We start from the raw sequence: 12,755 nt of genomic DNA, 5'->3' as shown, positions 1-12,755 counted from the left end.
GACCCCGGCAGTCGTGGCACGTGGGCTCAGCAGCTGCGGCTCGCGGGCCCAGAGCGCAGGCTCAGCAGTTGTGACTCACGGGCCCAGTTGCTCCGTGGCATGTGGGATCCTCCCGGACCAGGGCTCAAACCCACGTCCCCTGCATTGGCAGGAGGGCCCTCAAGCACTGCGCCACCAGGGAAGTCCCTAAGGTTGAGAATTTGATGCGAGAGGCAAGCTGTGCAGTGACAGGTGCCACAGTGGACACTTCTGCACAAGCCCAGGGGAGGGGGTGGCCCTCACCCCAAACTGGGCAAATATTTCATTGTTGGGTTATCACCATCCAGACAGCAGGGGCTATAAGGCATCTATCAAAACCACCTCGCCCTGTAGTTTACAAATTGTGTTCCATGAACGCCTCCATGGGCTCTACAGGGATGTCCATGGCTTGGTAGACTGGGTAGTTTCCTAAGATGTGAAGAATATTTAATTTCTTTCAATGCATTTATTTATTGGGGTTCCTGATAAGAAGTTTTAGGAAACGATTGCAGATGTTGAGAAGAAAGGTCGGAGCAGTTGTGGGTCTGGGAGGCTGGCTGGCCTGCCCCTCAGGGTCCACTCCCACTCATGCTCCTTGAGCGAGTGTCAACGTCCTGATCTACTTTGCTTTCCTCCTCCCAATGTGTCTGGTGCATAGAGGTGGGTGCTTTAGAGAAGCACATGCATGAATACATGACACAAAGTGTGGGCCCCCCTGGGCTCCCCTGGTACCTGCAAGGTCTCTAAGATGCACAGGCCATGTGTCAGCTTCCTCACTAAACAGTTGTAAAAGTGTTCTCGTTCAATGTAATTCATCTCCTTAGGAAGAAAAAATGTAGCATCTGCCATAGTCCTGACAACCTGAAAAAGCAGAACCAGGGGCCAAATGTTCTATGGGGTGGTAGACGGCCAGTGGTCATTTCTTTTCTGGTGAAGACAAAATGCCTCCCATATTGCTACATTCCTCAAGAGGCTGCAGAGAATAGAAGCAGAAGTCATGCCTGGAGTGGACGGGTTCCATATGGGTCTAATATAGACTCATAGAAATTTGGGTCTATATTAAGTGTGCTGTTAGCTCTCCATGTATCTTCCAGGGTTTGATTTACACTAGTAATAACATCTTTGTCCGTTTTGTCTTTAGAGAGGAAAGAGTGAATGGAGACAGCTCTTGAAACAAATATGTCTGCTAATAATGCAGGGGATCCCATCCAAAACTGTGCTCCCCAGGCCCTATTATCATTCATACCGAGTGCGCCATTAGTCATCTTTGGCAGCAGTGGAGCCTGGGCCACAGTTTCACCAAACATAATATCGGCTTTCTGTAAGGGAGAGGAGTGCAGTGGGGCCAATGGATCCTTTGTTGTTCTTCTCCTCCAGAGTGGAGAGTCTCCGCTCAGCCCATCTGCAGTTTCTCACAGTGACAGTGCTTCATCCACGCAGTCGCTGTCGCATGGAGGGGCGCCAGAGCTGTTGGTGGGGCTGTCATACAATGCCACAACGGGGCGATTGTCCGTGGAGATGATCAAAGGCAGCCATTTCCGAAACCTCGCGGTTAACAGAGTGCCTGGTAAGTTCATGCCTGTACCCCCAGCTCTGGTCCTCCCAGAGGCAGGAAGGAGGCTGTGTCTGCTTTCATCTCAATTCTCTAACTTTTACAATAAAAATGATCTTGTTGTGACTTAGACACGTTTTTACCAAGTGATACCTCTGGCTTTTTCAAATGCCTTTCTGTTTAATTAGATTGAAGCCTTCTTCGATATCTGGATGCATCTTGATACAAAATAGGCTGGCTTCTACGTGTAGATCGTCAAAGGGGAAAAAGAATGATGTCTTTTCAGCAACATAACATGTATGAACAATTGAAATCTGCTAATAGGTCCCAGGTCCTCAAATACGTTTAAAGAGACAGAGCTCAGTCTTTGGATCCAGGCAGTTCTGGGATCTAATTCCAGCTCTACTCATTTACCTGCTAGCTTTGCTCTGATCCTATACAATTTACCTCTCTTTTCTGAACCTCAGCAGACTCATCTGGAACAAAGGAATATTAATAGTACCTTTCTCATGGGTGGTTTTGGGGTTTAAATAAAATGATTTATGTAGAACATTCAGTGCCTGACACATAGTGAGCGTTCAAGAAATGTGAGTGGTTATGTGGTTGATGGTGGAGGAGGTGGAGCAGGAAGATGTGGGGCAATCCAGGCCTGACTCACCAGGGCAGCTTCTGAGGTCACCCCTGGAAAGAGCAGCTCAAGACATACTCCCACAGCTGCTGTCCAGGGCTCAGGAAGCCAGAATAAAGATGCTGCAGCTGCTGCCGCCAAATTGCCTCTCAATACCCAGGAAGCTGGAGATTGAACCTTGGAATAATGCTGCTAAAAAATCAGCTCATCTTTAATGATCTTGCTTATCAGCAGAAACAGCTTAAGAAAGGGTGGGAAGATGGTTTCTGCCTCACTTCTGCCTTCTGGCTCTCATGCAACCATATCTAATTTGAGGAATCTAATTTATATCTAGAATTCTAGCTGCAAGAGAGTCTGGAAAATGCTGTTGAAATTCCAGCCTTTTGAGTCCAAGAACGTAAAATAGAAGTGGGTAGAGTGGAGTGTAAGTGAGGGTGTCCACCACAGGCAGCCAAAACTTACTGAAATAAGGACGAAGTCAGTAACAACATGATAGGCTGCAAGAGGCAATGGACTCCAGCCTCACATGTCAGCATCAGATGAAGAGCCAGCTGAGCTGGTAGAAAAAGGTCAGCTCCTACAACCAAATCTGGGCTCTCACTCCTTTTAGTCTTTAACTGTGCTGCCGCCCACAATGTCTCTGTTCAATAGTATCTTGTTAGTCAGTCTGTGTTAAAGGCATTAGAGCAAGTTAGTAAGGAAAGCCCAGCACTCTGGAGAACCGAAGAGACCAGAGGCATAGGCCATATTCTGTATCGACGCTCAGAACCAGGTAAGAGCTATTTAAAATCCATAATAGGTGTTGATTATTAATTGTATGGCTAGACTCTTTTTTCCAGATACAGCTTTAAAAAAAAAAACAAAAAACTCTGGATTTACTGCTTTCCCTGCAGAGCCTTTTCTGATCTCTTTCCCTGTCTTCCTGAGATTTGGTGAGATCTGAAAATTTTTCAGGGAAGAACATGGTGCAGCTGCAGAGAATGATGCGGAGGTGGATCACACAATCATGGCCTATTCCAGTCCATGCTGGGAGGCTTTAATTTGCATGCTGGGTCGTCCCAGGCGATACAGGGGAGAAGGACAGCATGGTGGCTAAGAAAGCATCAACTGGAGTGTGCCAATCTAAGGTCTTTGTCACTTACTAAGTGTGAGTTATTAAACTTTTTCGACTCTCAGTTTCCTCATCTGTAAAATGGGATCATAATAATATATACTTTCTAGGTAAGGATACTACATATAAAGCTGTGATGTTGAGAATGGTGCTCGTGAAACTTCATGCATTTCTATATAAAAGAAAATATGCCAAAGAGGAAACGCTTATAACATATTTAAAACTGAGTAGGAAAAAAAGCAAGTCCTCATTTTGAAACTGATTTCATTCCAGAAGTTTAAGTCAGTTTGGCATTTACATGATTTTTCATAGAATAGTGCTACAGTTTAACTGACAAATGTAACTGACATGCTGTATCTTTGCGACCAAAGTAATAGAAGACAGTGTTGCTGTGATGCTATTAATTAAAGCAGAAACCCAATAGTGAAGACAAAAGTTTTTTGTTTACATAGAATGCTGGTACTTGAGGAAAAGCCAGTTTAATTAGGAGGGGTTGAGAAAGTAGAAGGTTCTTTTGTGGAGATTCTGAAAGGGACCTCTTGGTACTTTCAAGGGCTTGAGATGTTGACGACATTGGTCCTTCATTATGTCTCACTTCCTTACACCACTAGCAGGACTTTGGCAGTCATCAGGAAGGCTTAGGATACAATTTTAGTTCCCATATGGAAGAGAATGAGAGAGAGAAAGGATGAGGGAACAATAGTTTTATGAGGTAACTGAGCAGCATTGGAAGAAAGAGGGTGTGAAGGGGAGAGGATGCAAGCTGGAAGATGAATAGGCCTGGAGTGGGGAGTGGAGGAGGGAGACGGCGAAGTGCACTCATCTCCCTGGTGAAGGTGGAAGGAGGGCAGGCGGAGCCTCAGAGCCCTGTGTCAGAGTGCACCCCAAGGGAGCTGCCTGCCAGGGGAAAGTCACTGGTAGAAACGTGTGTGAGGGTCACAAATCCTGTGCTTGAGACACTCAGCTCAGAGGCGGTGACCTCCTCTGCAGAAAGGGGACATCAATCTTGCCTTGCAGGCTGGCTATGATAATGTGAAGAATGGTTCTTAGGGAAGCCCAAAGGAAAAGAGGTTGAGCCTGTGGAGTGGGGACTTCTCCTCTCTAGAATATTGAAGGTGCTCAATCTTGATGGAAAGAGACAAAGGCTGGGATTTAGAAGTGAGAATCTTTTGCATCAAAATATATCATGAACCAAAAGATAACTGTGAACTTGCCAACTTGATCCAGCTAGATGACTATTCTGGTATTTTAAACTTTTCTTTCTAAGCAAGATAGAGGAGAGGTGGACAAATAATAGATGGAGTTCCTCTTCTCTTTTAGGGTCTTAGAAGAAATAAACCAATGAGATGTAAGCTCCCCTCCCGAGATTTCTGAGGCAAATCCTTGCGGGAGAAGTCTCAGTGAAAGGCAGGTTTTGCTCCGATGGGCAGGAGCTGGTGGGAGCATTCCTAGAGATGAGTCTCTACCACACCTTGCCCCGCCCCCCCCACCCCCCCACCCCAGAATGGTTAAAACTAAAAAGACAGATTCCCTCAAGTATTGGTGAGTTTGTGGAGAATACATTCTTAGGGGTTGTGTAAAATGGAATAACAGCTTTGGGAAGAGGCTTGGTAGTTTCTTATATAGGTAAACATGCACTGAAAATCCAGCAGTTCCATTCTTAGGCATTTACCCATAAGTTTAAAAAAAAAAAAACAGGAACAAGAATGTTTGTAGCAGCTTTACTCATAATATGGAAAAATTGCAAAGAGCCCTTATGTCCTCATGAATGAATAAACAAATTAAGATATATTTCCACAGTGGAATACTATTCAGCAATATAGAAGGAACGAAATTAACGGAGGCATTCAACAACATGGAGGAATCTCAAAATCACACTGAGTACCTACTGTACGATTCCATTTATATGAAGTTCTAAAACAGGCAAAACTTATTTACATATAGTGAAGAAAAGCAGAAGAGGAGTGGTTGCTTCAGGATTGGTATTGGTATCAAGATGGACTGGGCATGAACATGAGGGAATATTCTGGGGTGATGGACATATTCTATATTTTGATAGGGGTGTGGGTTAAATGGATGTTTGCATTTGTTAAAACTTACTGAATTGTACTAGGCTTTGTGCATTTCACTGCATGTAAATTTTACCTTATAATAGAAAAGAGCCATAAATTATTGAACTCTAGTTAATGAAACACATGCTGAAATGTTTAGGGGTAAAGAACAATGATGGCTACAGCTGTGATGGATTGATGGATAGATAGATGCATAGATATGTGAAAAAGCAAACGCTGTTAGCTCAGGCTACCATGACAGAAATACCATAGGTTGGGTGGCTTAGACAACAGAAATTTACTTCTCACAGTTCTGGAGGCTGGGAAGTTCAAGATTAAGGTTATCAGCTGATTTGGTTCCTGATGAGAACCCTCTTCCTGGTTTGTAGACAGACATCTTCTTGCTGTATCTTCACATGGCGGAGACAGAAAACATATCTCTCATGTCTCTTCTTATAAGGGCACTAATCCCATTCATGAGGGCTCCACCCTCATGATCTAATTATCTCCCAAAGATCCCACATTCAAATAGCATCACATCGGGGATTAGGGCTTCAACATATGAATTTTGGGAGGATACATACATTCAGTCCATAGCATAAATGGAGAAAAATATAACAATTGAAGAATCTAGATGATGGGTATATGGGTATCCACTGTATAATTATTTTGAATTTTCAGCATATTTGAAAATCTGTTATAAAATATTGTGCATGAAAATCTGGTCTGGTCTGGAATAGTTCAGCTGGGCCAGGTAGATAAAAATAAAACAAGAGTCTAGCCATTGATAGGGGCTACTGTGGTGGGCATTACATTTTTTTTTTTAAAATTATGACATCTCAAGTTCCGACCTTATTCCCTTGACTCAGATTTGGATGGAATAGACAGGGTACCAAGCAAATGAACCTGCAGGCATCTTCTGTAGCATCCTCCATAAACCACATCCATCCCAAGACAAAGTATGTGGTTGGGCATTTCTTTATTTCTAACTTTAACCTTTTCTCTATTCATCAGACAGATAGATAGATAGAAAGGTAGGTAGGTTTTTATACCTCCCTCCCTCCCTCCCTCCCTTTCTTCCTTCCTTCATTCCTTTCATTCTGGTGAAAATGCCCGTATTATAAAAATTTAAATATGTATATATATATTTCAAATCCTAGGAGGGCTAGGGAAGATAAAATAGGCTATTTGAAAATTACTGAAACTATTCCATAGAACCTATTCAGAAACAATATATAAGCAAGTTAACAAAATGAACTAATCTTAGCTCAAGTCAGGTAACAGTGTGCCAAGAGCCATTCCAGGCACTTTCAAGGTAAAATCTCACTTAGTACATGTGGTCAGTGTTGTCATTATTGCTGTTAAGATGGTACAGGCTAGTCTACAAATCCGATGGCAAGGGATAGTCTCCACATCTGTACATGGCAGATGGCCCAGGTGAAAAAGCCTCTTATTGTGCCTGCTAGACATCTGAAATCCTGGTAGACTTTTTTTTTTTTTTTTTCATTTATTTGTGATCTGATCTTTATGATTTCTTTTTTATTTTTTTTTATTTTTTTTATTTTTTAACATCTTTATTAGAGTATAATTGCTTTATAATGGTGTATCAGTTTCTGCTTTATAACAAAGTGCATCAGTTATACATATACATATGTCCCCATATCTCTTCCCTCTTGCATCTCCCTACCTCCCACCCTCCCTATCCCACCCTCCCTATCCCACCCCTCTATGTGGTCACAAAGCATCGAGCTGATCTCCCTGTGCTATGCAGCTGCTTCCCACTAGCTATCTATTTTACATTTGGTAGTATATATATGTCCATGCCACTCTCTCACTTTGTCCCAGCTTACTCTTCCCCCTCCCCGTATCCTCAAGTCCATTCTCTAGTAGGTCTGCATCTTTATTCCCGTCTTACCCCTAGGTTCTTCTGACCATTTTCTTTTTCTTTTTTTTCTTTTTTAGATTCCATATATATATGTGTTAGCATACGGTATTTGTTTTTCTCTTTCTGAGTTACTTCACTCTGTATGACAGTCTCTAGGGCCATCCACCTCACTACAAATAACTCAGTTTAGTTCCTTTTTATGGCTGAGTAATATTCCATTGCTGATACACATTTACAGAAGCTTTTGAAAAAGTTACCATTGAGAATTAGAAACATTTGATTATCTTTTGAATTTGGCTTCATGGGAAAGCAATTCACTAACAATTTAGCAGCTCTGTTCTGTTCTTTTCCTGGGCTTGCCACCCAGTTACTGTGTGGCCTCGACATTTGATTTAACCTCTCTGAATTTAATTTCTTTCCCTATTAAATAAGGTTAACTAGTTAATATTACTGATACAAGTCTACGTTTTTAAAAAAAAATGTTATCTGTTCTGTTGGCAGATTCTCTTTCTCAGTCCTTCTACAATGCATTACTGCACTGTGTATATATACACCCATATAATGGTCCTTGTCAAAAACTATCATTAAGATGTCCCCTCCAGTTAAGTTAAAAACAACAAGTTCCCCAGCCTCTCAGCATGTGCATGATTAGCCACGTGTGATAATTACATCCCAAATGATAATACTTACAGCAGCAGCATATTAACCTTGTTAGGTACTCACAATAGCAGAGACTAGAGGAAGGAAAAACAAAAAAGCAAATCAAGCTGGCTCGGGTTTAGTGTGAAGAACAAGTGGGATGCAGGGGGTTACACTCTACAGATGAAAGGCGGGGAAAAAAGGACTACATGGAAATGAACAGATATAGGACATACCACCTTCTTTTAAAGCTAAGTATAGTGAGTACTTACTAATAGCCATTATGTGCTTAGAATTAAGGCCAATTCATATGAAGATTTGTATGTGGCAATAACTTATTGATTGCATATGGGATATTCCTATACTTACATCATCTCATTAATTCTCACAACAATATTAAAGTTAGAAAATCTGAAAAGCAACAGGAGAGAAAATACAGGTACCATGGTATGTGAGTTATATCTCAATAATGCTGCTTTTAAAAAAAAAACACAGCTTTCTGCAGAAGAATGACAGTCAGACGGAGGACAGGCTTATTCACAGCAACGATAGAAGGCTGAGGACAGGCTTATTCACAGCAACAATAGAAGGCTGAGGACAAGGGGAGAATATCATCAAAGAGAAAAAAATACTCTCAACTTACTATTCTTTTCGAGTGAAGGAAGAATAAAGATCTTTTTCACAAAGTTTGGAAGGGTTTATCAGTGGAAGAGCTACTAACTGATGTTATTTCAGGGAGAAGGAAATCGAACTTAGAAGGAAGTAGTGAAGTGCAAGAAAGGAAAATGAACAACAAGAACAAAACAGATCAACATGTAGGTAAAGGTAAGCATGTATAAATTGTGTAAAGCAGAAACAGCAATAGAAGGAAACATGCCTAATGTTGGGACTACAACAAAAACGTAGAAATGAAATTCCAGGCAGGAATAACATGAAGGATGCGAAGGGGAGATGGAAATCAGAGAATTCTAAGGTACTTATGTTGCTTAAAAAGAGGGTAGAGGTATTGATTCATTTTAGACATTAAGTCAAGTGTACATGTTAACACTTCCAACTTTCAAACCAGTAGAGAGGCTAAATTAGAATAAAGAAAATTCAGTTAATCCAATAGAAAGCAGAAAGAGAGATTTAAAAGCCTAGAAAATGCAGAGTAGATAGCACAAACCAAAACAATATAAATAAATCAAAATATATCAGTGATCATAATAAATGTAAAGGGACTAAGACTGCTATGTAAAAGGTAGATATAACATTAGATTAATATTTCTCTTCCTCCCAATCTCTCCCTGTCCCCCTCCTCACATACTCTCACTTATACTGCAGTTTATATTGGGCCCACATAGCCTCACAATGTATAAGAAAAAGAAATACTAATTACCAACAAATTGGGCTTACTTCAGGAATGCAAGAATGACTTAATATTAGGAAAATCTAGTGCAGTTCATATACCAATTGATTTATGAGAAAACCTGATCATGTCAATAGTTGCAAAAGAAGCTCTTGATAAAATGCACTATCCATTATTGATAAAAATAACTCAAAGCAGAAGAATAATAGAAGGTGTATGCGTATAGGCTAGGCTATGATGCAATGACAAATTGTGCAAAGTTCGTGGCTTAACAGCAAAGGTTTCTTTTTTTTTTTTTTTTTTTTATAAGGTTCATTTATTTATTTATTTATTTATTTTGGCTGTGTTGCGTCTTCGTTTCTGTGCGACGGCTTTCTCTAGTTGTGGCAAGCGGGGGCCACTCTTCATCGCGGTGCGCGGGCCTCTCACTATCGCGGCCTCTCTTGTTGCGGAGCACAGGCTCCAGACGCGCAGGCTCAGTAGTTGTGGCTCACGGGCCTAGTTGCTCCGTGGCATGTGGGATCTTCCCAGACCAGGTCTCGAACCTGTGTCCTCTGCATTAGCAGGCAGATTCTCAACCACTGCGCCACCAGGGAAGCCCCAACAGCAAAGGTTTCTTTCTCCCTTGCATCACAGTCCAAAGTAAAGCAGGTGACTCTCCTCTAAGCTGTGACTAAGGCATACAGGTTCTTTCCATTTAATGAGGTGATAATATTATATTCAAAATGTGACCTGCTTTGTTGTCATGGAAGGGGAAGAGACGGGGGAGTGGTTGCCTATAGCTGTGATTGAAGGTGATATTTACCACTTCTCATATTCTGTTATTCAGACCTCAGTCACATGGCTCAGTCAACTAAAATCTGGTGTGAAGCCTACATCCTTAATTTGATACTTGACCTGAGTCACTATCACATTATTCCCCTAAGAAGGTTTACTGGGCCTTTGTTGTTTGAAGCCTTTTAAAATCCGTCTCTTACTGTTTGGAGGTCTGGAAGCAAGGAACTTTTCCAACCACAGAAAGGTCTGAATTTCAGGATTCTCTTTTTCCTTGCACATTGGTCAGTTCTTTCCCAAGCTTACTTTTCATCCTCACTCCCCAAATAAAGCCAGTAGTACGAATACACACTTCTAACATTCTGTTTTTCAGTCTGTTTCCTTAGTTCTATAAACATTAGGCATATGCTCTTCCTTCCAAGTTATAGCAGATGGTGGCTTTACTATCACATAATATTGATTATGGATCTCCATTGTTCTAGCCTCTGATATTAGTTTCTTCATCACCTGGCACCCAACTTCTAGGCCAGTGGTCATTCTTGTGTTTTTATTTTGGTAGCATTCCAGTTCAGATTACCAGTTACTATATCAGTCAGATTTTGTCAGGAAAATACAAAATATGTATTTTGAGTCAGAAGTTGTTTCTTATGGGTTTTAAGCATGGGAAGGCTTGTGATAAAGGCCAGGAAATTCAGAAGTATAGGCATCACAGGAAAGATGCCAGTATGATCTGAGCTGTGTACATATGAAAGGGATGATTCTCATAAGGATGTTTGAACACCATGGGTGAGAACCCTAATTTGCCATCTGCTTGCTAATGCCTGTACACATGCCTGCAACTGGGACTAGAGGGCTGTGGCACCCCTTTCCTTCTACTTACCAGTCTCATACAAGTCGCTTTCATTAGTGGATTTTAACTGGGATCTTACTGCAAGAGATTCAGGGGAATGTAATTTTATGTTTGGTAAGGGAAAGAGCTAAGAAAGGTAGAAATGGTATTAAATATCAACAACTAGTTTGTGGTATGGAAGGGAACTTGCTTAACCTTGATAGTGGGTGTTTTAAGAAAATAGACACTAGCCATCATTCTTAATCCTGAAATCCCCTCAAAGTCAAGAACGAAGTAAGGCTTCCCACTGGCATCACTCTCACTCAACATTAGACTGGAAACTCAAGGCAATTCAGTAGAATAAGAAAAAGAAATAAAAATTTAAAGCTTGAGAGGAGGAAACAAAACTGCCATTATTTGTAGAAAATATGATTGTCTACATTAAAAATACAAGAAAACGTACAAATTTAAACTAATAACATTTTTTAAAAATACAAACTTGTTTTCTAATACATCAATGACAGAAAGTGGAGTTTTAACACATGGATATTTACAAAAGTAACAGTACCTATGGTACCAAAGGATAACATTAATAAAAGATGAGTAAGAAAATTATTTTAAAAATCACAACACTGTTTGAAAGACACAAAAGAAAACTAAATAGTTAGATAAACCATGTTCATTGTTTAGAATAATCAATATTGTGAAAATAACAGCTTTCCCCAGGTTAATCTATATACCCAGTACGATCCCAATCAAAATCCTCACAGATTTTTTTTTGGGGGTATTTTTCTTTTTAAAAAAAAAGCTTGACAAACTGATTCTCAAATTCATATGCAAGAGCCAATTAAACGAAGCAAGAGCTTAAAACAACTAAAATAGCTTTTAAAAAGATGATAGAAGGATTCTGAACAGATCAAAATATATTCTAAAATGATAATAAGTATTATCAAGTTAGGGGAAGGACACTAAAGCTGGACACGATATCTGATCGACATTATATTACAAATCAGCTGGGAGATAATGGGCTATTAAATGAATAATGCTTCCCATATAGGAAAAAATAATTAGATCCCTACTTTATACCACACACAAAGATCAGTTTACGGTGGATTAAAGATCAGATGTGGAAAACAAACTCTTAAGACTCATAGGAGAAATGTGGAAGACTGTTGGGTTTGGGTAGGATTTCTTAAACAATTTTTTAAAATATGTCAACTGAAAAAGAAAACATTGATAAATCTGACTCCACAAAAATTTAAAGCATTTATACTACAAAAGTTACTACACAGAGGAAAAGGATAAGTTACAGGCAGGGAGAAGATATTAGCAATAAAAATAACAAGATTTTGTCTCTAGAATTTGTAAAGAGCCAATAATCTACTCCTAGGTATGTATTAGAGAAATTCTCAAATATTGGTACAATGTAAAATATAGAAAAATGTTCACTGAAATCTTTTCACTTCTTGGTTATTATAAGCAATTAAAATGTCCATTAAATAAGATTATGAATAAATAAATTGTGGTTTATTAATATCCTGGAACACTCTATAGCACTTGAATCACAGGTGTATATAATATAGATAATATAAAAAATTTAATGCTGAATGCAAAAAAGGCAAGTTTTGGGAGGACATACAGTAAAATGTTAAATACTTTTTAAATGTGCAGAATACTGTTAAGTATATTTTGGATATCTTTATTTACAGCTATTTATATAGTGAAAGGCTAAAAATATACATGAAGATGATGAGCTACAAATCCAGGAGAGGAATTACCTTTAGTGATAGAGGAAACCAAACAGGATCTAGGAGGGATACTCAAGGATCTTCAATTATAACACTTTATTTCCTAAAAATCAAACAAAAAGCAAAAAGGTCCATAGTAAATACGACAAATGCTAAATATCACAAGTCTGCA

The 12,755-nt window shown here is 39.8% G+C and overlaps 1 protein-coding gene and 1 long non-coding RNA gene across 7 annotated transcripts in view; one reads left to right on the top strand and one right to left on the bottom strand.

The window, feature by feature from the left end:
• Window positions 1-12,755, bottom strand: part of LOC309626206 — a 1,050,100-nt gene that overhangs the window by 488,599 nt on the left and 548,746 nt on the right. The gene's annotated exons all lie outside the window — the stretch shown is intronic.
• SYT16 (synaptotagmin 16) overlaps window positions 1-12,755 on the top strand; it is a 263,020-nt gene that overhangs the window by 228,041 nt on the left and 22,224 nt on the right. For 4 of the 6 annotated variants that reach the window (XM_082386528.1, XM_082386533.1, XM_082386531.1 and 1 more), the window contains 2 exons: window positions 1,396-1,585; window positions 8,620-8,709. In XM_082386528.1, coding sequence (XP_082242654.1) covers window positions 1,396-1,585; window positions 8,620-8,709 — 280 coding nt within the window. The remainder of the gene's footprint in view (window positions 1-1,395; window positions 1,586-8,619; window positions 8,710-12,755) is intronic. The other 2 variants (XM_082386529.1, XM_082386532.1) reach the window with 1 other exon arrangement.

This window comes from Balaenoptera borealis (genome assembly GCF_965194805.1).
Source record: "Balaenoptera borealis genome assembly, chromosome: 3".
Lineage (NCBI taxonomy): Eukaryota > Metazoa > Chordata > Mammalia > Artiodactyla > Balaenopteridae > Balaenoptera > Balaenoptera borealis.
This window is presented reverse-complemented; position numbering and strand designations above follow the sequence as displayed.